The sequence below is a fragment of the Aphis gossypii genome, chromosome 2, assembly GCF_020184175.1.
Source record: "Aphis gossypii isolate Hap1 chromosome 2, ASM2018417v2, whole genome shotgun sequence".
Classification (NCBI taxonomy): Eukaryota; Metazoa; Arthropoda; class Insecta; order Hemiptera; family Aphididae; genus Aphis; species Aphis gossypii.
In genome coordinates, this window is record NC_065531.1 from 72,283,354 (window position 1) to 72,307,626 (window position 24,273).

Genomic DNA, 24,273 nt, shown 5'->3' on the forward strand with positions numbered 1-24,273 from the left:
TTTTTGTTGTACATTAATATGATACTATTATAATATAGTCATAGAAAAAAAGTCACTCGTACCTATTACAAAGCAGTTCCTTAAAAAATATTTCCATGTATTATCTTAAAACATAAATGTCTAATAGATCATAATCGTTAGAGTTGTTTTCCAACGACCCGCCAATGTAAAAAATACAAATAAACCTCAATGGGCACACCTTAAATGCCTTAGATTTAAAATTTTTTATTTGCTACTATATTGCTTATGTTGTCGCGCGTGCAAGAAAATGACAAGCGTTTGGTTTTGTCAATGTAAAATGTTAAATGTGCCGTGACATGCTCGTTGACCTAAATACATATAAGGAGTCCGCGAACAGCATCGAAAAGTCTTGAGATGGTTCATTCAATATTATAATTTTAATACGCATATTATAACTTATATTTATTTTTCCTAATGAAAAGTACTGCTTTCATTCGTATACATCGTACTTAAAGGTCACATTACACGTTATTTTAATTAGCACTAGTGTAACAGCACCACATAAGTATGATGATGTGCATTATGGCGATAAAGGAATTGCAGCTTAACACGATTCCAAGGACGATAATAATTATGTCGTATTGAAAAGTTTGCCTAAGTATTTAAAACACTCAATTAACTATCGTTGTTTTATAAAACATTAGAATCAGTAATGTGACGAATTCCACAGGGATCATGATTAATACGATATTTCAAAATATAATATCGTATTAATTAATAATATTATAAGAACATTATTATTAGGTAATTTATTATTGTGCATCTTACGAGTATATATATGAAATATATACTTTATAGTAGTCTATAAACTATAGTATAATAATATTAACTTTAGACCATGTAAAAATGAACTCAAATTTTCACTCGAAAGTTTTAAAAATCTAAATTAATTTTATACAGACGAAAGTTAATTGTGGACTATTTATTGTGTTTATTATGCATAAATATTAAATACTATTCGTATCATGTATGCGTGAATTAAACGTCTCGCAGAGAAACTTGAACTATATTATAGTTATGACTTGTGGTCGTGTCACGTGCAATTTTGACGCTAGAGACCGCAGTGAATGAAAAGCGTACAATTATTTATCAATTGACAGTTTCCTAAAACAATATAAAAATCACATAGAAATCGAATCTAGGATTGAAAGTAATGGCTACTAGAGATTATAGAAATTGTGCTGTAATTTATAAGAAAATACAGTGTTAACTTTTCAGAAAAATAAATTTCCTGTCATGTCACAAAGTAGTGTATAAAGTAAAGTAAGTAAAGTAGTGTTGTATTTTGTTTGATTGATATATTCTCAATTTTTTATTACTTAATTCCATTTAAAAAGTATGTATTAATCTAAGTATAAATTATAATATTTTTTTTAGAAACAACAAAAATATAATCTCAACAACCCTACGTCCCGATAATTTTAAGTCACTTAAATAAATTGTATTGTTCAATAAATATTCATAAATATTCTCGAATAAATTATTATCTTTTTAACAATACTGATATAACAATAAAACAAAAGTTTTATCGTTTAAATTGATAAAAAAAACATCATTTTACCAGTTTTTTTGTCGTACGATATACTAATATTTCCTTTACGTAGCCATATTATATTCAATTGAATTCTTTGATTAACTTTATTTTATGATTTTCACGTACAATTATCCATTTATGAAACATGTTGATATTGAACGAGAAACTTTAATGTGTAAATGTTTTATTATAAAACCATGAATTATTTTTAAATGATTTTTTTTTTACTTTACTTACAGAACTTTTGTAAACAATATTTCATTATACAATGTTTAATATTTAATCCAGTCAAACTTTTATAGATATTTCAATTTTCAAGGGTGATCGTTCTTTTTAAACTTTAAAATTATAGTACATTGTAAGCTAATTTAATTAAACGAGATTAAATATTAAGTACTTATTTATTTAAATCAACATCAGAGTATTATTCTAAAATGTATATTATTTTTATTAATCACATCCGAGTATCCGCGACATAATTTACCAATTTTAAATGTAAATATAAATGTATTGAGCATAAACTATATAATATTATTCAAAAAGTATATTTATATATTTTATAATAATAACAATACTTAATCCCAATGTATTATTATTATCCAATTAAAAAAAGCATTATTCAACTTTAGTGTACCTATCATAAAATATATCAGAGTTTCTTTATTATATTTAAACATACGTACATTTTTGCATAATTAATTTAAAACCAAAATAAAATATATTCATATTTATACAGGTATAATATTTCTTGTGAATAAAAAAAAAACTGTATGTATAGGTGGTAAATACAGTGTCTTATTTTTAGTTAACTTTTTATGCGGATTTTAGAGTTTCAAAAATTCTTATTTTTACAAAAATTGTTATTAAAACAATATAGAATGTTGTAAAACTTAATGAATACTATGTAAAAAAAAAAATGTTAGAAATAAAAAAAAAATAACTACAGTAACCTTTATGTCGAATAAATATTAATTATTAAACTTCAATGTAGCCTGAAGCAGAGATGAGTAAGCTTTGTTGGTGAAAATAGACCTACAATATTTTTTTCTTAAAAAAATAATTAATCAAATTGTTTTTTAAATTATGGTCTAAAAATTTAAATTTACAGGAATATTTTCTTTCTAGAAAATTAATTTCGGAGCACAGATAAAGTTTAAAACTGTAAACATTATATCAATCCATTTTAATATTAAAAACAATATTCTGACTAGTGAATTCAAATTTACCATATTACTACACCAAAATATATATACCTCTAATTTATATATGTATTTTTAAATAAATTAGCAGGCTTATAGTATAATAAAAAGGAAACATTGATTATCCTTATTTTTTAGAAAAATTAAGCATTCGAGTAACATAATATTTCACTAGAAAGTAGAAGTAAAGAATTATTCATTATTCTTTATTATCTGAAAAAATCTGGTACCGATTCATTTTTCTTGCACACAATGCTATGTAACTTTTAAGAAGTATAATGTTGTATGAGTTAATCTTAAGTAAACTTTATGTATTTCCATGAATTTATTTTTATGTAATAATTACTAATCTATTTTTGTGTCTTTTTTTAATGTTTATCTACTATTATTTTATTAAAAAGAACTTAGGTTTGTTAAATTATTTTTAATAAATAAAATAATACTTTTAATTAGAAGGAGTTGCAGCCGCTAAAAAACCAATTAATTAATTAAGTAATTTGAATGTTTATGATGTTATACGACTTACAGTATAATATTACATATTATTTATATGTATCACTTAGAATTATTTTATGACAGACGCAAGTTTCAGATGGTTAGGTTAGATGGTAGCCTGTTTTGGCATTCTGAGATTCTGTTATAAAGAAAAGAATACCTATAACTAGAAAAACTCCATATTGTATTGGTTCATGTGTGCAAATCGTATGTTGTTGATTACATTTCAAATCCAATTAATTCCTAATTCCGAAATTCAAAATATCCTCATAGATATAAATGATTATTGGTTATATCAACAAAAAAATCATGTGTTTTTTGAATGTAACAAAGTGGCATTTAAAACATAATAGGTATATAAATTAATATTATTTAATACGTAAACGATAATCACAATAGAAGTACTTTTAATTACTATAGGTACCTACAAATAATATAGCTTTTAGTTTATACCTATATCAATTAGGTATACTATAATATATACCTGTATCTAGTTTTAAGTTGATATAATAATTTCAATAGGTTCACAATAAATGTTGATACAACCCGTAAATCGAAAAGAAAATGGTCTGAAGACCTTTAACACGATTATTATTCATATTCGATTTTATTAAAAAATATATATACCTATATTTAATCTTGGTTAATATTATCTAGAATTTTCCTATAGGTATTATTATTACTCATTACTATTTACTACTTATGTATTTTGTAAAGCAATATAAATGGATATTTCCTCTGATCATGTAAACCTCATTTTATTTTTTCCTTAATCAAAATTACTTATTGTATTACTACAATAAAGATTGTAAATAAAAATTTAATTTAATAAAAAATAACACACACTTTACATACCTAACTTTGTATACCTACAAGTATTATTACATGAACAATTGAATTGATATTTTTAAATTTACATTAAGTTCCATTAAACAATATGGATTCTTTAATTAAAGTTATAATAAATGTACTAAGAACATAAGTCTGGTGAGTAGTGAGAGACATGTTTTATAAGTGTATTAGTTTTTTTGTGTAATTTTGGCATTTATCCAATGACCTTAATCGACGACCGAGATATTATGGTTTTGAGACGGATCTTCTAAACTAAGTATGTATATAATTTTATATGAAAAAAATGCATAATATTAGTGTGATAGTTGATAGAAAATTGATATATCATTTAAAATTTCATAATAGGTATTCTATCAATTACAGTACAATTTATAATATAATATATTACATAGTTATTATTTTGAGTAATTTATTTAAATAACTCTTAATATCCCATGATAAATGCGATACGTTTAAGTTTTCTTATAAATTAATGTAAATGTTAATAGTTACTAGTTAGCTTTAAGACAAATTACTACTATTTATTTCCTGAGATTTAAATTAGATATATCTATGTACTAAATTAAAATTTAAATAACAACATTTTAAGTAAAAAAATATTTAATTAGCTTTTTTAGTTTTTATAATGCTTTCCGCAAAATTACATAGTTCATAGTATAAACTTCGTACTTTCTTTTAAAATTTTACTTATTATTGTTTTTATTTTGTATCAAAATAAATATGAATTTTTTAATGAGAAAATTTTTATTAATAATAAATAATATTAAATATTTTGGAAAAATCATTTCCGTTAATTAAAGGTTATCTTATTGTTATTTTTACTATGCATATTGTTATTTTACTTTAACTTATTATTATTTTTATGAGTATTATTAATACCTTTCTAGAACGTAGTCGGTATGTACAATAATAATAGATTTCCAGAGGTATACTCCAAGGGCATAACGGAACGGAACATGAATGCTACTAAACGCGATAATCATAATCCAAAATGTATACAATACACATACTTTTAAATTGTTTATGTCCGATTCACCATGACCTAAGATGCACAATACAGTATACACTAATTTAATTATTATCTGTACAAAGTTAATGAATCGCTATTCGTTTATAAGAATGCAAATTTAAAAATTTTAATGAAATATTTTATTTTTAGGTAGATATCTAAATCATAGGAAATTTTAATTTCGTATAAAATATGTACCTATAATTAACAATTATAATACTTGATTACTTGATGGGTTACTTATATTAACGATTTATTTTTACTTTTTAGTAATATTTTTTTAATTAATTTTTACAATTTAGGTATCTTTCAATTTGTTTTATTTAAGTTCTCCCTAGACCTAATATCATTTGAAATTAGTATAATGTAGGTACTAATTCGCTCTTCTACCCTTATCTTTTCAGACTTTCAAGTTTTATTGTGTATTATTAGTGTGTTTAAAATTTAAAAATGACAATACAAGCTATTCAATTTAAATCAATTGATCCAAGTGAAGCTCAAATTATACTTTATTGTGATGGTTTTGAGTTATTTAAAATGTACACGATCAACTAAATCTAACTTAAAACATTGTGCCTATTTTTAACACTGCGCAATTATTTGTTGCATAATATATTATTTAAGATAGGGACTAGTATTTATATATGTTATGTTATATGTTTATTATTGTGCATAACAACCATAAGCGTGCGCACGGGGGAGGCAGGGGAGGCGACTGCCTCCCCTGCGAGATTTTCCGTTTCACCGCTATCTTATATTATACCTACAAACCGGGGGGGGGGGGGGAATCTGGACCTCCTTAGCTAAGGTATTGCCTCCCCTGCCAAGAAGACCTGCGCACGCTTATGATAACAACATATGTTAAACATCCATGATTATATTATATAATATTTTTGTCAGTTTACTTTGTCAGTCTTAGTAAAAATAATAATTTGAAGGAGGCCAGTTGGTTATTAATTTAAAACCATCAATTTATAAACGTGTTTTTATTTATATATTAACCCACATATTATGTATATAACTACTCATTTATTTATTATATATCTAACAAACACATTTTACCAAGCATTTATAAAAATAGTTATGGATATATTACGTACTTTTAGGTACATAGGTAATTAGGCTTAAGAATTTCTAATATTTACTTGTTCTTGGGGTAGTTCAATAAATAACAGTGTCAAACAATCCAATTTGGAGTGTAAAGGAAATATATCCATTTTATTTTACATGTTTGAATTCAAAGTTTTATTTATTAAAGCATATTATTTACCAATTATCTTATTTATTAATATAATATTACATTAAATATTATTTAAAAAAAAAAAAAACTTAATATCTAAATTATTAATCCAATAACTCATAAATATTAACGTGAATAAATTATAGTATATTGTATATAATTCTAAAAGTACTTAAATTGTAAAAGAAAAAAAAACTGAAAAGATTAAACGATATGTTTTCAAATTTTATTTTTTTGGATTCTCGTGCATCTGTATTGTGATTTTTGTATATATATATGCCATTGGGAACGAAGAAAAACGAAAAAGGATAAAATAAAACCTTTGAAAAATCTTTGGGGAGTAATAACGATGTCATGTAAATCGTATTATATACGTACCGAAATTCCACTAGTTATATCTACGGTGCACTCATGTGTGACAGGGTCACGAATCGTGATATTCGCCTTGGGTATATGTATTATATATACAATATACATACAGTAATATGTATAATATATTATACCTACAGCACATAATATGTATACATACGAGTATATATTGCAAAGTTTGTCTGTATATTCCGAAAACGATATAATAAATATGTGGTATAAACGGGTAATTATAAATTTTCTGAAATTTCCATATCGTGATTTTATTGTTTCTTGCAGATGTTCGATGGTGGCCTCTCGTCTAACGTACTAAATGTGTAAATGCGACCTCCGGGATAGAACAAATTTTATAAAATAAAAAAAAATCGTATAAATTATAATCAATAGTACTTATATATTATTATAATTAATTTAAAGGTATACGTATTATATCAACAGTCAACAACATATTATAATATACCTATTATAAACAAATTTATGTATGAAAACATGTTTATGAAAACGCATCATCGACTATAATGATAAGTATTATAATATACGGATTGATTCACCAAACATATTCACTTAGATATTTTTCCTTTAATAATCTAACGAATTTATTAAAATTCTGACTTTTGGAGTTTCAATTATTTAAATTTGTTAGGTATATAATCTAAGCACAAGTATTCTACATACGTATTTCATTCATTTAAATATATAAAATTTCTGAAAATTAGAATTCGAATAATTTCATAACGAAAACACGAGGGTTTAAAGGTTTAAACTTATCATGCTTTTGGAGTATTATCCTATTAAGTGCTCATATTATATTATACGTAGTATAGGTATGTTGATATTTGCGCACGTGTATTTTCATTTAATTATTATTTTGTTATTGCTTAGGTAAAAAAAACCACGAAGACATACTGCATACTATATCTACTAATAAGAATTTTTTTCGCATCTCAGACAATTTTATTTTAAATGAATGTTTGTTTCATATTATTATGACGTAATATAAGTCATTGGGGCGAAATGTCATGTAATGAATATAGTATATTGTAGTATAATTGTACTAATAACGCTGTAAGCGTTATACATCAACTTAAGTCCAAACCCTTCAATGGTAGCACGATAGCAATTTTTTTTTCAATTTGACTGACCTATTAATATTTGCAAATTTAAATTATATTGTTGTTGCCGCTGCCGTTATTATTTATTTTGTCATTTAAAAATGAAAATGTGTTTACATCGTGATAATTTATAGTTGTAACTATTGTAACGCGCATCATAGTTCGCAATTATTATTAATTATTATATTTTAAAGTACATAAATATAAAATGTCTACAGTAAAAATATACGGGTACAGTTATTTGACGATATCGTAATAAAAATAATAATTATTTATTCAAACGATGAAATCTAACAAATCTGTTTGAAAACTCGGATAGGATGTCTTATATGAATTATATCTATCCGACTATCCAAATCGTGGATGTTTTGAAAGTTCGTAAACTTTTATTCTTTCAAAATTCGTGTCATTCCGCGTGATTAATCTATCCTTGACGATTACTCGAGAATAAAAGAATATTTAATGTTTATAGACTGCCGACTCTTCGAATTTATGAACGCGTAGTATGCGGCGTGCACAACGAGACCGCGGTACTATATACCGACATCCATTATTATAATATATACAGTGTAATTTGTGTATACGAGGACCTACAAATAATTCATTTTTTTTTATTTTTTTTTTTTTAATGATCGGTAATAATTTATTTACGATGTATAAATTATATTAAATGGCACGTGATTGATTGTTTTTCCAATGCACTTGTGCACTACGCTAAGACCGCTTAAAGAGATTATTGTTTACACTCAATATTGCCTGTATTTTCCGCCTCGACGGCTAAAGCGAGTGCATATTATTAATAAACATTGGTGTATACAATATAAATCATACCATTATACGTACTTCATGTTTATGCAACAGCGTAAGCACCCTTTTGAACATTTAAAAATATTTTTACGACAAACTGAAATAAATAATTCGATTAAATAAAATTCAATATGTCTAATTATGCAAGTAGTTATGACATACCTACCTGATAATATGATATATATATTATCTATAAATATGGACGAGGTGATTCTTTTACCGGACACTTATTGTCCGAAATCAAAATATTTGTTATCGACTTATCGTTAAAATATGTCTTTTGTTTTAAAAAAAATTGTTATTTTCTTTCGACAATAAATTATGTAAAAACATTAATAGATTTTGAAATAATAAGTGTTGTTCAATAAAATAATCACTCATCAGTATATAATAACGAATAATATATATTTAGAATCGTAATAACATAATATAAAGATTTGTATATAATACAGTTGATTTTTATGGTTATGTAATGTGTTTACTACTTTTTTACACTTTACAAATTTAAACAAGTATTTAATTTTTAATTGATCAGATTACTATAGTTTAACTATATAATTTCATTTCTAAAATTGTACCATACAATATGATGTATAAGTTTATATTAAAAACAAGTGTACAGCGAATGCATGCGAAATATCACACGAAAATGAATTACTTATTTTGAGAATATAAATTAACTTTTTAAAAATATTAAAAATATTCCAACTAGGTACCTATAATGTATAATACACACACACTTACTTTAAAAGAATTGTACTGTTATATACAACTATACAAGTACATGGTATTCGTAGTATACTCTGTACACCTATACAGAATAATATACATTATATAATATACCTGTTTATCTGCGTGGTTCAGAGATAAACTTTGCTTTGTGTTTAAATTATCAATAGGTAGCTAAATAATTATGACATCTTCAATACTGAGCATATCGCGTTTACCGTACAATATTAAACCCAAATGAAAAATCAATTGTTCGTACTCCGCTGTGGCCTATAAATGATAACGTTTTACAATGACGATTCGAGACGACGTCAACCGTTGTCCATTTATTGTGTACGAGATACACTATACACATATTTTGGACTGTTTGGAGCCATCGCGGATGACCGATCAACACTGCGGTAGACACGGAACCGTAATCTCCGTACAGGCTTGAATTTCAATGACACGTACACACAATAATGCATTTCTCACAATGCGATGTTATCCACGGCCCTCCATCAATTTGGGTTGTACGCGTACCTCGGGCAATACGTCATTATTTTGTATTTATTGTGTTACCGTGTTATTCGATCGAACATCGTACAATTAGTTTAATTTACTTTAATGTATCCTGTAAATATACCTACCGATATTGGTCGATTACGGGCTATATACACATTATAACATACAATAACAACATTTATCTGTTTTAACTTTCTGACGACACACTGATTGAAATTAATTACATCGTACTTGTATTATAATATAAATAAGCGGATTGTGTTTAGACACCGGGATTAAAATTATTAACCCGATGCCAAAAGCACTTGAGCGAACATTATAAGATGTTTCGGCTAGACGCGGAATCAGTATACGATCGCTGACACTACAATAACATACGGCCAACCGGAAGCGATATGCCTGCGTATAGCAGGTACCTATACCGTCCTCGTCACGGCCGGACGTTCTATCATAATAATTATTGCTTCCGTTCAAGGATGCGTCCTGTGCGGCGCTCGTGCTCGACTATTAATCGAGCTTCGTCCGGTGGTCACTGCGGCTCAAGAAAAAAACTTTGGTAAGATCGCCATTGGATGTGTACCTACTTAATAGGGTAATCATATTTATGTAGAAAAAAACGGTAAACGGTAAAAAGTCCGAACAAAAAATAATTAAAAAAAATATTACACATAATTATTAATTATGCAATAATCAAAGTAGTCAACCAACTATTATTTTAAAACTACTTGTATATTAAATTATTGAATTAAAATTAATACATTACGCATTAAAACACAAATTATTGCAATTTGCTACTTCTTTTTTGTACCCAACCCTGATTGAGATAGCATTGTGTATAAAACTGACTCTATAGTAAGAGCGATTAAAACATATTATTTTAAAAATGACTACCTGTTTGAAATAAAACATATTTGTTTAATAGCTATCTAATTAAGTAATTTTATTTTAATTAAATAAATATAATAACTAATATATATTTAAATAATTTTTGCTCAGACTTTTTTTTCTAATATCCAAAAAACAAAGCAAACGATTTTGTGTAAAATCTAAAAAATTATTAAAAATTGTAGTGTTTTTTATACTTTTAATGACATTTTGGAGATAACGTTCGCCCTTACATGTAATAAAGATACCCTTATTGTGGGAGTTCATAATATTACACTGTAAAATAAGCCATACAAAGGATGTGATAAATGACTTGTCTTATGTTTTTCGATGACAGATATCATTCCAGGCTAGTTATATGAAATCTGTTATTTATAACTCATAAATCATAAGTAATGGCTATTAATTTTGGTTTTGACAACTAATAATTCAATACAAGTTAGTAATAATATTGTTTTATTTCGTGAACAGATTTTTCTTCTACACGCGTACGTATCTATAAGTAAATAATAATATGGAAATAACAAGAAAAAAATAAAATATAGTACCTTTCATATCCAGTTTGATACACGGCATATGATGCCAGAAATAGGTTTACTTATGTTTTAATATTTTATATTATATTACTCATAATAATAAGTAAGATCTATGGTGATACCTAAACATGAATGTAATATGAAATGAAGCGTGATCGCTTCATATAATTATAACATTTTGGTCACTATATTAAGTAATTGATGAATGATGGTTAACAAAATATATTATTTTGGCTTCAAAATATTATTGAGTTTCATACCACTGGATAAGATAGGCAAATCGATGGACGGTTGATTATGGTATATAGCAGGGGCGGCCAAACAGTCGATCGCGATCGACCGGTCGATCTTGGACAATTTCAAAGTCGATTGTGTTAAAATTTATTTTTAGAGCCACTCGCCCTATATGTTTCTTAATAATTATAGTTATTCAATAATAAAAAAAAAAATTATATGGAAGTCGATCCTCAAAGGTGAAGTACATTTTTAGTAGATCGTGACCAAAAAAAGTTTGGCCACCCCTGGTATATAGTATACACTCAATAAACAATGTGAATCTTAACTATATTTCACACTGGCCGATATATTGACTGTATCATATATAATATTAGAGCTTGAATTGGGGAGGAGGACTTGGATTTTAATTTTACACATCTTAATTCAACAACAAGTAAGATCATTTATAATTGCATTGTGTTCCCTGTACGTTAATTACGGTATGTGTACACATCATCGTATAATACATTTGTGTGTGTGTCTTTATCTTAGCATAATAATATTATGGTTGCTAACTCTATTTTCAAACATTTAATAAGTAACTAAAGTAAATTTACAGTTAAAACTGATTTATGATAGTTTTTATCCTATAGGCCGTGTCATTAAATTACCTATCGAATATTTTTTTTTTATATTTATATATAATATTCTAAAATTTATGATCTCAAGTTACAAATGAATTATCAGTTATCATACGTGTTTATTAATAAATTAAGTAAATATTTGTATTATATAATGAATAAATGAACATATTAATTATTCACAATAATGCAGAAAATAATTTTATATGCCATATAATATAAACCCGTCATTTTGGTGTTGATATTATTAATTACTGTGTTAAATTAAATGAACATGAACTATTGTTAAACATCACATTCGTATTTTATTGACCACTTATGAGTTTATATACGTACGAATGTCCAATATATGTTTGACCAGGAGCTGACGGTTGTATCAATTATTTTTTATGATTACCACTATTAAATATTAATGAGGCACGATATTAATGGTATAATATGTTGTATGACGTATTATAACTTATGAGTTATAACAAAAATTTGTTAAATTGTATTATTATTATTATTACTCATACATGCTAAACTGCAATTTTCAAGAATACAAATTATAATCTATAACAACAAAAAGATAACGTTGTTAATAATTAACTTAACATGATAATACAGTAAATAAGAAAGTACTATTAATATTTATGTATAATGTATATACCTATATATATATAAGTATTATGTATATTATATTAAAAACATTTACAGATTCAAAGTAAAAAGAAAACTTTGTTGGATAATAAAATGATGAAAAATTGCTTATAAATCTATAAAAATTATTTCTGAACTAATCATGTTGTCTTGAGTATTAATGTAATACATGATACGAAGTATGTATACTATAAATAAGTAAGCGATATGTGTCTGTTTTTAAATAATATCTACTTATAAAACTCTTTTTTCATAAAATATTTTGTACACTAAAATTTGACTACAACACTCAATTAACATTTAGTAATTTAGTTTATATATATATATATTTTTTTTTAATATAATTTGTTATCATTGCTTACTCAATATAGCCATTAGTCCATTGCATTTAAATGTATAATAATAATGCACCACTATCGTGAGTCAAGATAAATGTAGTCAGTCAAGTATAGTTTAAGTAAGTACCTACTTAACTCCTGCAAGTATATTTAATATAATATAGGTATTTTATATCATTTTAAATATAAAGCTAAATATGAATGTATATATATATATACAATATACATATTGAATACTTACTTTTAACGAATTATTTTTATAATTAAATACCATTATCGTGTTCTTTGATTAGTCATTGTAGCGATCCAGACGACAAGGGCATTAAAATAATAAATATGAAATATTTTAGTATCTCACGGTATTAAAAATAAAAAATAATGGTAATAAATTATAATATGTAAATTAACACAGATGACAATAAACAAAAATAATACAAAGTATTTAATACTTGAAATTATAATCATAATAATACAGTCATATAGCATAAATACAAATACATAAATATACAAAATGAAATTACAATTTGTATATTTACTGATATAGATTTTTACAAATTACAATTAAAATAAAATATATTCACGTTTTAAAAACAGATAACCTGACACTAGTTTTACAATCTTCACATTTCCCGCTTTACTTTTTTATCAAAGGGAATTTACATTCAGTATCAATAAATTTATGAATTTTTAAATATTTTTAGAATTTTACAAATTTACAACAAAATAATCGTAATAAATTATTAAAAGACTATTAAAGAAATACATAATTATAATCTTTCAAATAGCTAAGTATAATCGTGTATTTTATTTCCAACTCGCATAGTGACATAACTACCATAATAGTAGGTATAGGGAAAATTTAATGTTTGAAACTAAAAATGTATCTATAGCTATATAGGTTTCTATAAAATTTTATTTATTAAAACCATTCCTTTATTATATGCACAGTGACGTCATATCTGTAGTTTTATATCTATCATTAGAGCACTAATTTGTATAATCATCAAATGTAATATTATAATTCATGACATAGATTATTCTTAATATCATATATAATTCATGTACAGAGTATATTCACGTTATCATAGTATTACATAGATATTATAATACGTAAAAATGTATTTAATATAATATAATATAGTATCTATGTTATTTAATAAACTATAATAAAACAGGCATTTGATAAAAATTAATGTTAATTAATTCAGACTTATTTTATTATTGTAAATAGTTGTAAAATAACATCGAATAATATTTGTAATAATTAAAATGATCGATTCAGATGGTAAGTAGGTATCTAATTAACATTGTATCATTTGTAAATTAAATTGCAATGTGCTCCGTATAATTTTTCCAGAATATTTTGGAAATACTTTTACAGATGAATTATATCAAATTATTTACACACAAATATTCAAAAGCCATCAAGGGCAAACAAATCGAATTGATAACATAATTATGGAACAATTACAATCACCCCAAAAAGAACAGTTTATATCACTGTTCATTGAATTGAAAACCAAAAATGTAATTAAATTTTAAATAATTTTTTATAGTATTATAAAACAGTATTATTGCTCTCATTATTATTTTTTAGGACCCATTAGACACGAATTATGTACTTCGACTTTGTCACAAATTATTAGAACAGAAAAAATCAAATGAGTCATTATCATATACTGATCAAGTAAATTGACTCGTTAAATACCCACTCACAATTAGTAATTAATTAACTATGTTTTACAGATTAATAACCAAAATAAACTTGGTCATCAACATTTTGGACAAACACAACTTAAGGTTGATAAACGGGATCGAAATGAAACTTACGGTTTAATTGGCGATAATAATGACAATTTTTCTTTACCAGCAAATAGAATGAACTTTTCGATAGGTAAACCGTTAAAATTGTACAAAGATGCACATAAAAATATTATGTATGATACAGAATGTAGTAGTGTACTATTAAATATTTCAGCTGATGAACTTGAAATAAAATAAAGATTACAGGAGGTTAAAGAGAGTACCTACTTAAATAATAATAATAATATTTATTTGTAGTAAATCAACAAACAGAACACAAACATAATACAATATAAAACAATAAAAAGATTTGCAATTTCTCTATAATCATAGCTTGTGTTGGATAATTTTAATTGAATTGTGATAAATAATCTAATAAGATTTACATTTAATTATAAACATAGGTATATACAAGTGAAATCGACATTTTTTTTAAATACAACTTAAATGCATTTACATAATATAATTTATTTATATTAATCTCAAGTATTCTACTTAGCTTAATTGCTACAGATATAACATATAAAGCTTATTATACCTAATTATTTAATGAAGATAGGAATACTAATATTTATATTTTGTTTAAAGCGTATGCTGTAGTTTTGAGTGACATGATTAATATTATTTATAAATTAATAAAGGATAATAGTACATACATTTTTTGATAACTATATGCTTGTCCCAAAAAAACAATACCATAATTAATAACTGATTGAACTAAAGATAAATATATTATTCGAGTTTCATATTAATATTAAATACATTAAACATATCATAAAAAATATAAAAAAAGGTTTCGATATTTGTTTAACTATCAATATGGAAATTCCATTTTAATTTACTGTCTAAGATGAGGTCTAGATACTTAATATAATTTTAATTTTCTAAGATGACACAATTATTACAATTATTTTGAGAATTACATAAATGCACTCGTATTTTCAAATTCAAATATAGTTGATAATATTAAAATAAGTATTTTTTTTTTTTTTTGATTTAATTAGATTTGTTTTTACTAAGTTATTATAGAACGACACTTTAACTCTTTTTACAACATTACTTGCATTTGATTACAAAACATTTATTACAGTCTTTTCATGAATTAAAATTGCAGTATCATCAGCATAAAAAATTATTAAAACATTAATATAATATGTAGCTTTAACAGACCATTTATAAATACATAATTCACAGAAGTAATCCAAGAGCAATACAATAAGGAACACTGTGTGTAATACCTAATAAAAAGCTTAAGAAATTTTTTATTTTTACTACCTGGGTTGTATCAATTAAATAAGATTTTAATAACTTAAATATTTTTTCTCTTAATCCAATATGATGAAAATTTTTAATAATAATTTATGGTGTACGCAGCCGCGAAATGTTTTTTTTTATAATATCTAAAAATAATCCTAAGACTTTTGAACCACGGTCTGTGTTATAGATATTAGTTATTAAAAAAAATAATGGATCTTAAGTGAATTTTCCATTTAAAAATCCAAATTGATTTTTGGAAAAAAATGCTTATTTTTCAAAATTGCATTATTCAATTACCTTACCATATTTTTAATATTTTAGAAATAGACAAAGATAGTGTATATGATACATATCATGTATAGATAGTAGTATTTGGCAATAGTGACTATCTACTATTTTCAAATTAGGACACTAATCTAAAGTAATTTTCTAGTTGAATAATTCAAGTTAACACATTTTAAACCTTAAAGCCCTTTTGGTACCCTTTTCCTTACAAATTAAGATAGAATATTTTTTTTCAATCAATTTTTTGCAAAAGAATATTTTTCCTAATAATTACGAAATTAATAAGTTAAAACAAGTTGAAATTTACAAATAATCCAACTAACAACAACTTTTAACACTTTTTGTTATTGTAATTTTTTGTAATTTTATTTATCTATGCTTGTTGTGAATTGCTGCAGGATGAGATACAAAATAATTTATAATAATGAAAATTTTAAAAACCATACACTACAAATGTATTTATTAATATTTTATTATTTAAATGAACATGTATCAATGTTTTTTATGTAGGTACCTACAAATAAAATTTCACTATACCGGGGATATATCAATTATCAACTATAACATAAACATAATTAAAATGTGGTTAAAAACAAGTTTTTTAAAATTTCAACTTAAATCAACTTCACTTATTTTTAAATTAAAAAAAATAATAATAATAAGTTCATCAGAATTTATAATAAAAAAATTGGCCTAATCCTTTTAAAAAAAGTATGTACTTAAGTTATTTATTGCATACTTGTAGGTACCGTAGAATTTTAAATTTGTTTTTAGGAACTTTGTTTCAATCCAAGGTGAACTAGCTGAAATATTTAGTAGTACCTAATTACTGTAATATACTGTATATTATTTAAATTCTTCAGGAGATAAATATTTAGGCACACGAATAAAATGTGGACGAGAACTGCTTTTAAATCTGACTCAATATGACCAAGACATTAAATGGATGGAATCAGACAAAGAAACCGCGCTCATAACAATTCCAAATTTAGAATTTGTGATAAAACATGTCAATGAACTTGGACGTCTACATAAAATTATCAAAGACTACATAAACACCGACAGCGAACACACCGGTAGTGTAGCCAAAGCTTTAAGATTTAGCTTACAAGAAAAAATGAATTTATACTACGTATACGTAAATAATTGGGTAAGTAATATTTTTGTTCCTTGTGAATATTCAACTGGAGACCAGTTTTATAAAGTTTATTTTGTAGTTACGTGCCAACCTTGAGGTATTAGAACATTCTAAGGATAACTTACGCGCCTTCATCCCTTTAGACCATAATGTTCTGATAAGGTTCAAGTGTCTAGCGAAAGTTGTACAGAATGCTAAAGGCAAGAGTGGTTGCAATTTAATATCGTCGGTGATTCATTCCAGTATTCGTGAAATTGAAAATAAAATGTTTAATGAGGTAATGTTTTCTAGGAATTGTATTCATTTAATAATACATATTTGTTTTTAGATCACCAAACCCATACAGGAAAAGATTCTCCGTTGGATGATAGACGGCGAAATAGAAGATAAACATGGTGAATTTTTTATAGAAGAAAATTTGTCTGAAAATTATTGGAATAACAGCCACACATTAAGGTTAATGAAAAATGTCATGAAAATTATTCGAAAATCTATTCTTATAACTTAAATTAATTTTTATATAGTTCAACTAACACGTTAGATTTTCTAAGCGAATACCAGTTAAACGAAATATATCAAACAGGAAAAAACATGAAATTACTGTTAAAAATGTTTAGTCCAAAGATAAAAACAAAAATTGAAAAACTTAGAGAAAATATCAAAATCCTAGCTTCCAATGAAGGTAATTTGCGGTTTGGTTTCAATAGCTAAAAGGTTAAATTAAATAATATATTTTATTATTTTCAGACGGACTCAATATTATGTTGTCTGACAAATGTAGCAAGACATCAAAAATAATATCTGATTCGTGTGACCAATCGTCTGCTTTATTAATGGAAGTGTTAATCGATGACTATGATTTGTATCAACACTTCGAAGGATTTCGAAATTACATGTTACTTGGTCGAGGAGATTTTTACACTTATGTAATACACGAGTTGGAGTAAGATTTTAGTCTAAATCGATTGAAAACTCCGTAATGTTAAATTAATTTTTTATTTTAGACCATATTTTGGAAATAGTGAACTTTACAATTATCAATTGAAAGATATTATTAAAAATGCTTATGTTTTAACGTCTGCCGGAAATGATAGTAAGAAACTGTTTAATAACCTGAAATATAGAATCGATATAACCGAAAAGGTAAACTGGGATAGTATCAAATTTGAGTACAAGACTGATGAACCTTTAAATCACGTAAATCTCATCTTTGCAATAGTAATCATAGAAAGGACACAGTCTAAAAACTAATTAATTTGTCAACACTGCAGATATTCGGTCCTTGCCTTAGCCATTATGCGAATGTTTTTCAATTCCTATGGCGACTGAAAAATGTAGATTGGATAACACATAAAATATGGCATGAACTTTCTAATTTCGTAAAAACATCATTCAACATGATTGGTGAGTAAACTTTAAATTTTTAAGTACAGATAATACACATATATGTATATATTAAATGATTCTCTAAATTTTTGTAATTTTTATACTGAAACTTTAACAATTTTAAATTATTACAAAAATTTATTTTTAATTATTAACAAACGAATAATTTTTTACTGCAAATTATATATTATAACTTATTATGGGTTCATGGTTAAGTAGGTATTTATTGGGATGTTTTTATATGAATATATTACATTTTACGGAGTTCACACTTTTACGTGAAAAACTTTCGTACTTGCTTAGTTTTAACTTTAAATACCTATGTCCTACACGTATTTCCACAAATAGAACTGAAATCGGTCTTGAGAAATATAAACGCATTTCTGTCAAATATGTTGAGCTGTGTAAACGAAATTCAAAACTTTATGTTCGAAATGATCCACGACGAATGGGAACAGTTCAAAAGTGAAATCCATAGAGCTACGTGTGTCAAAACGATTACGGATGCTCATATGTCATTTTTAGAATCAATTACGAAGTGTATGGAAGACGGATCCGTGGTAAGTAAAATATCATAATAGTCGAAATATATAATATATATTGAGTATCATTGATTTTAACAAGAACCCATTTTTCCTTAAATCATTACTAGATAGATTCATTTTTGTGTTATAAATTTTGAATTAATTATTTCTAGGTATAAGGACTTCATGCTCTAAAAAAACCTTATAATATGTTCTTAAAAAATATCATATATTATACTCTAAAAATATGTAAAAATACTAAAATATTTTATTTTCAATTAAAAAAACAAAAAATTACTAAATAATTTAATTTTCGCAAAAAAAAAACTATATACATATATTTTAGAAAATACTAACTGTATTAGGTAACACAAGGTGAAAACACATATGATATCATACGATATGTACCATGAACAGATACTTATTGATATTAATTGACCGTAGTTGGCGCAGTTACTTGTTCCTTATCGACCGAATTTATATTTTTCAAAACACACAAATAATTGAGGAAGCACATAATAGATGGATTATTTATAATCATATTAAATATTATTTTAATTTTTAACAAACTGTATAAAATATGTACCTACTTATGAGAAAAAAAAAGAGCTAAATATGGAAAATAAAAACGATTGCTTTAAGCTTCTAGTATAAAAATTACAAAAATTAAAATTAAGTATCAAATTTCTTTATCACTATACTATACTGATTACTGAGCCATATTTTAAATAATCATTGAAAAATATGCAAAGGTACTAAGTTTCTAGCCCTAATTATTACCTATTCAAGCTAGGTATTTAAAAATGTTAAATTCATACTCAACTACTGATTTAATACTTATTATACAAGTCTTTATAGACAATTTATATAAATTATATACATATAATATTATGTAAGGTACATTAATTATAGATATATTTATTAATATATACCTAATGTTATATTCATGATTTATTCTAATTTTTAAAATAATATTTAAACACTAACGTATATTTAAAAACAACAATATATTATTGGTTATTGACTTATTGTTTGTTATACCGTTACAGATACAAGGTAATTTTTTTATAATGAACCTGTTGCACAATATCCAAATCATATTGACCCTAAAAGTACCTACTCTACTTTTCATTATTGGTTTGTAGTACTTTGGAATATGGGTTTGGTGATCCTAATTAGGAACTCTCTTTAAATTTAACATTTTGAGTGACTCGTTTTTAAATTTACTGGATCTATAGATATACTATATTATATACTAGATAGCCCTCGCCTGTCGTGTTAAGTAAGACTTTAATTCAGTAACTATTTAATGACTCACTTGACGTTTGTTAAATTTCAAGTTCATCAATAATTTTTTATTCGGAAAACCCAATTCTCCTACTCCTCTGCATCCTAACTTATCTAAATTTTAAATTTTCTTTCACTCAGAAATGGTGTCTCCTTTTTCATTCCATTAATTATCACAACCTAATAAGTCGAATGAATTTATTATATCACATATTTCCATTGCCAATGTTAACCCTTTATTCGCTTTTTAAATTATATTGAATTAAATTGCCCTGTATCACATGTTTGTATACAGTGACGTATTTAAGATTTATTTGAGGGAAGGGGGAGATATGACTAAAATTATCTTTATCAAACGCTCCAGTATTTCATTACCTACAGATAATGAGAAAACACAATTATAATCATATAAATATAAGTTTAAAAAACATAAAAAGGGGAGATATATCTCCCTAATCTCCCCCGTAAATAAAGCCATTGTCTGTATACTATATAGTATATACTAATACATACATTTTTTAATATTGTACGATAATATGTAATATCTAAATATATTTGAACTATGTATGTATTTGTGTCGAAAAAGCTAATAAGTCTGCTTATTGTTTAAAAAATAAGTATTGTATAAAGTATATAAGAAATTTATATTTTTAAAAATATATAATGGGGTACTCATGTTTTATTTTTCGAATCAGCTTATATAATTTTTGAGGTTTTCTATTATAAACAAAAAGTTTTAAAAAATATTTTATCAAATCTTCGATAATGTAAATTTATCCATTAAAACTTATAACGTTAAAATTTGATTAATGCCTTTGTTAGTATAAATTGAATTAATAATTTTACAATGTAAACACTTTGACAACTTTTAAACTTGATCAATCATTATTTCAACAAACTTCAGATAAAAAGTTAAAATAACAATATAATAAATTAAAATATGTACTTATGTGAATGTATTACAATACTATATATATCTATGTATACAATATAGTAGTAGACTGTATTTTTTAAAGATGTTTAATACTTTTATGATAATGTTCGATTTATATTTTAATCATGAATACTTATGAAGTCAAAATCTGTAGAATACACTAACCTACTTATTGGGTTCAAAACAAAATATTAATCTATACTGATTATAACTACTTAACTTAGTCCTTGGAAAGTTGGAAGTATTTTCGGACTATTATGTATAAGCAACAGCCTATGAACTTTGTTGAAATATTAATGTAAATATTAGTGTATAATATTATCGTTTTCACTATTTTCAGTCTTTGGTCGCGTATGTTGAATCGTTGAAAATACACTCCAAAAGGTTTTCTAATGTTTTCTATTGTTTCATTGATATGACGGAATTGTTGTCCGAAAACCCAAAGACAAGAACGTATGGCGCACTTCACGAAGAAATGATAAACGACTTTATGTACAATTTCAGAGATATAAAAAATCAATATGAGGTGAAAAAATAAAACATACGTAACATTATATAGAATATTTTCTAAGCAACATTATATACATAATTTGATAGGAAAAAATACAATATTTTAAATTTATCATTATTCATTACTCATTCTACACACCAGCTGTAAATGTAAATAAAATATTATGTTTCTGGTAGAGCGGAAAACCAAACTGACATCAGGACGCCTGGGAATTGCATTTTTAAATGCATAAAATATTTACCTTAATATACTATTTATTATTTCATATTGAATTAGTCGACCACAATTAAAATATTGATAATCTAAACACTTATCAAGACAATATGATGACGCAGGTTTCACCGGGTACACCACGAGATTAAAAATGTCCGTTTTTTTAGTTTAATATTTCATAATGAATTATATATTTACTGATATTAATATTAAATACCTAGGTACATACAAATATTCAATAATTATACATCATCGTTTTATATATATATTAAAAAATTACTAAATTAATTTTATAATTATTTATGAAGTTAACTTAGCGTATTTTTCAGCTTGAAATTGATTAAATAACGATAAAAGAATGTGAATGTTGTATAAATAATTAGTATAATATTAATTAGCGTGCAGTTGAAACTAGGTCATTTTCCCAGCTATTATAATTAATTTTACTTATACATATAAATAATACTTTTATCGCTCATCCCTCTTTATAAGACGTTTTTGTGAAGTATCTAATCTTATCGGGAACTTAAAAAAAAACCTTCACAAAAGAATGAGATTGAAAGATTATTGGCGACGTTTCAAATAAAACTATTTGTTTACAAGAAAATGTCCAAAAGGATTTAAAGTTGTTATTTGTTTTTCAGATGGAACTCTGCGACTTTTTGATAAAACTTAAGGGTAGCGCAATACGAGGTCTGGGAACACTAGCCTTGAGGATCGACTTTAACGGCTATTACTCTTCCAACGGTATAAAAACAATATAATTATACTAACATTTGTCTACTGCATAATTCTCACATAAAAAATATCAAAGAGGTACCTATATAAAAATACGATTATTTCTTCTACATTTTCAGAGAATTGAAAACATTGGACTAGAATGTATATAATCGTGGATTAGTTGCGAGTAGTATAAGCTGGTACCAATATAAAATGAGATCATTTATTTATTTATTTATTTTTTGAAAAATACATGAACATAACTTTTGATTGTAATTGTCCTTTTTTGCTATATTTCTACATGCAAAATTTTTACGATAACCGTTAACGTTAAGTACCTATACATAAAAACATTTTACGTTGCCTGTAAAATAATATCATACGACTATACGATTATTATACGATATTCAAAGGCACCAATAAATGTTTACCAGTAATGCTGATAACTATAGCTGTATCATAATATGAAAAATAATATTATTATTAAGAAACTATACCTACCTGTACCGGCTAGTCCGGCTGTACCTATCTATAAAAAAAATGCATAAAATAAAAACATTTAATCATAAATTAAAATTGATTTAAATCATAGATCTTTATATAGTATTCCAATAACAATTCAACCCAAGGTACAATATTGGTGTAATCTTTATGCAAGTTTCGAGTGGAACGCAAATATACCTACACACAAAAATAAGTGATCGTGGGCACCCTATTTGTGACGTATAACTGAGTAAAAAACTAAAAGTTAGGAGAGGGGGCAATATAATTTATTTATTAGACTACCTAATCGTTATTTTTTTTCTTAAAACTCATTTTTATATGAATTGGAAACAAATTATAGATAACCTTGTCATTAAATAATGTACACAATTATTTATGCATTAGAGTTCATAAAATAATATAATAATATACAATAATTTAAGAAAAATATTTTTTTTATCTTATAAATATATGTTAAATGAATTATAGCATTCTTTTTTTTTAACTTAGAAGATTTTTAAGATTTCTACTGTTAACATATCTTCAATCGTGAGGGTCAGGTTAAGGTATCATTTGCCCTTTTCTTCACACACACAGCTACGCGTC

General features: G+C 25.2%; 1 protein-coding gene across 4 annotated transcripts; it reads left to right on the forward strand.

Annotated features, from left to right (window-relative positions):
• The first annotated feature begins 14,304 nt into the window (after positions 1-14,304).
• LOC114125895 (gamma-tubulin complex component 3 homolog) lies at positions 14,305-23,455 on the forward strand. Of its 4 annotated transcripts, none has more exons than XM_050201768.1 (15): positions 14,305-14,411; positions 14,484-14,653; positions 14,724-14,813; positions 14,873-15,020; positions 17,335-17,621; positions 17,689-17,886; positions 17,938-18,065; positions 18,134-18,291; positions 18,357-18,552; positions 18,614-18,806; positions 18,881-19,013; positions 19,344-19,555; positions 22,081-22,266; positions 23,109-23,211; positions 23,322-23,455. In XM_050201768.1, exons 1-15 carry the CDS (start codon positions 14,396-14,398, stop codon positions 23,327-23,329), a joined length of 2,226 nt encoding a protein of 741 aa, XP_050057725.1. In that variant the 5' UTR covers positions 14,305-14,395; the 3' UTR covers positions 23,330-23,455. The 4 variants fall into 4 exon arrangements, with proteins under 4 accessions (XP_050057725.1, XP_050057727.1, XP_027845512.2 ...); XM_050201770.1 differs by having other exon boundaries at positions 17,350-17,621; XM_027989711.2 differs by having other exon boundaries at positions 14,508-14,653.
• Positions 23,456-24,273: the final 818 nt, after the last annotated feature.

What these genes read in the sequence shown, in the direction of transcription:
- LOC114125895 (XM_050201768.1), top strand. An exon ending in ACGTATACGTAAATAATTGG is followed by an intron (nt 17,622 to 17,688) that starts GTAAGTAATATT and finishes TTTATTTTGTAG; the next exon opens with TTACGTGCCAACCTTGAGGT. An exon ending in AATAACAGCCACACATTAAG is followed by an intron (nt 18,066 to 18,133) that starts GTTAATGAAAAA and finishes ATTTTTATATAG; the next exon opens with TTCAACTAACACGTTAGATT.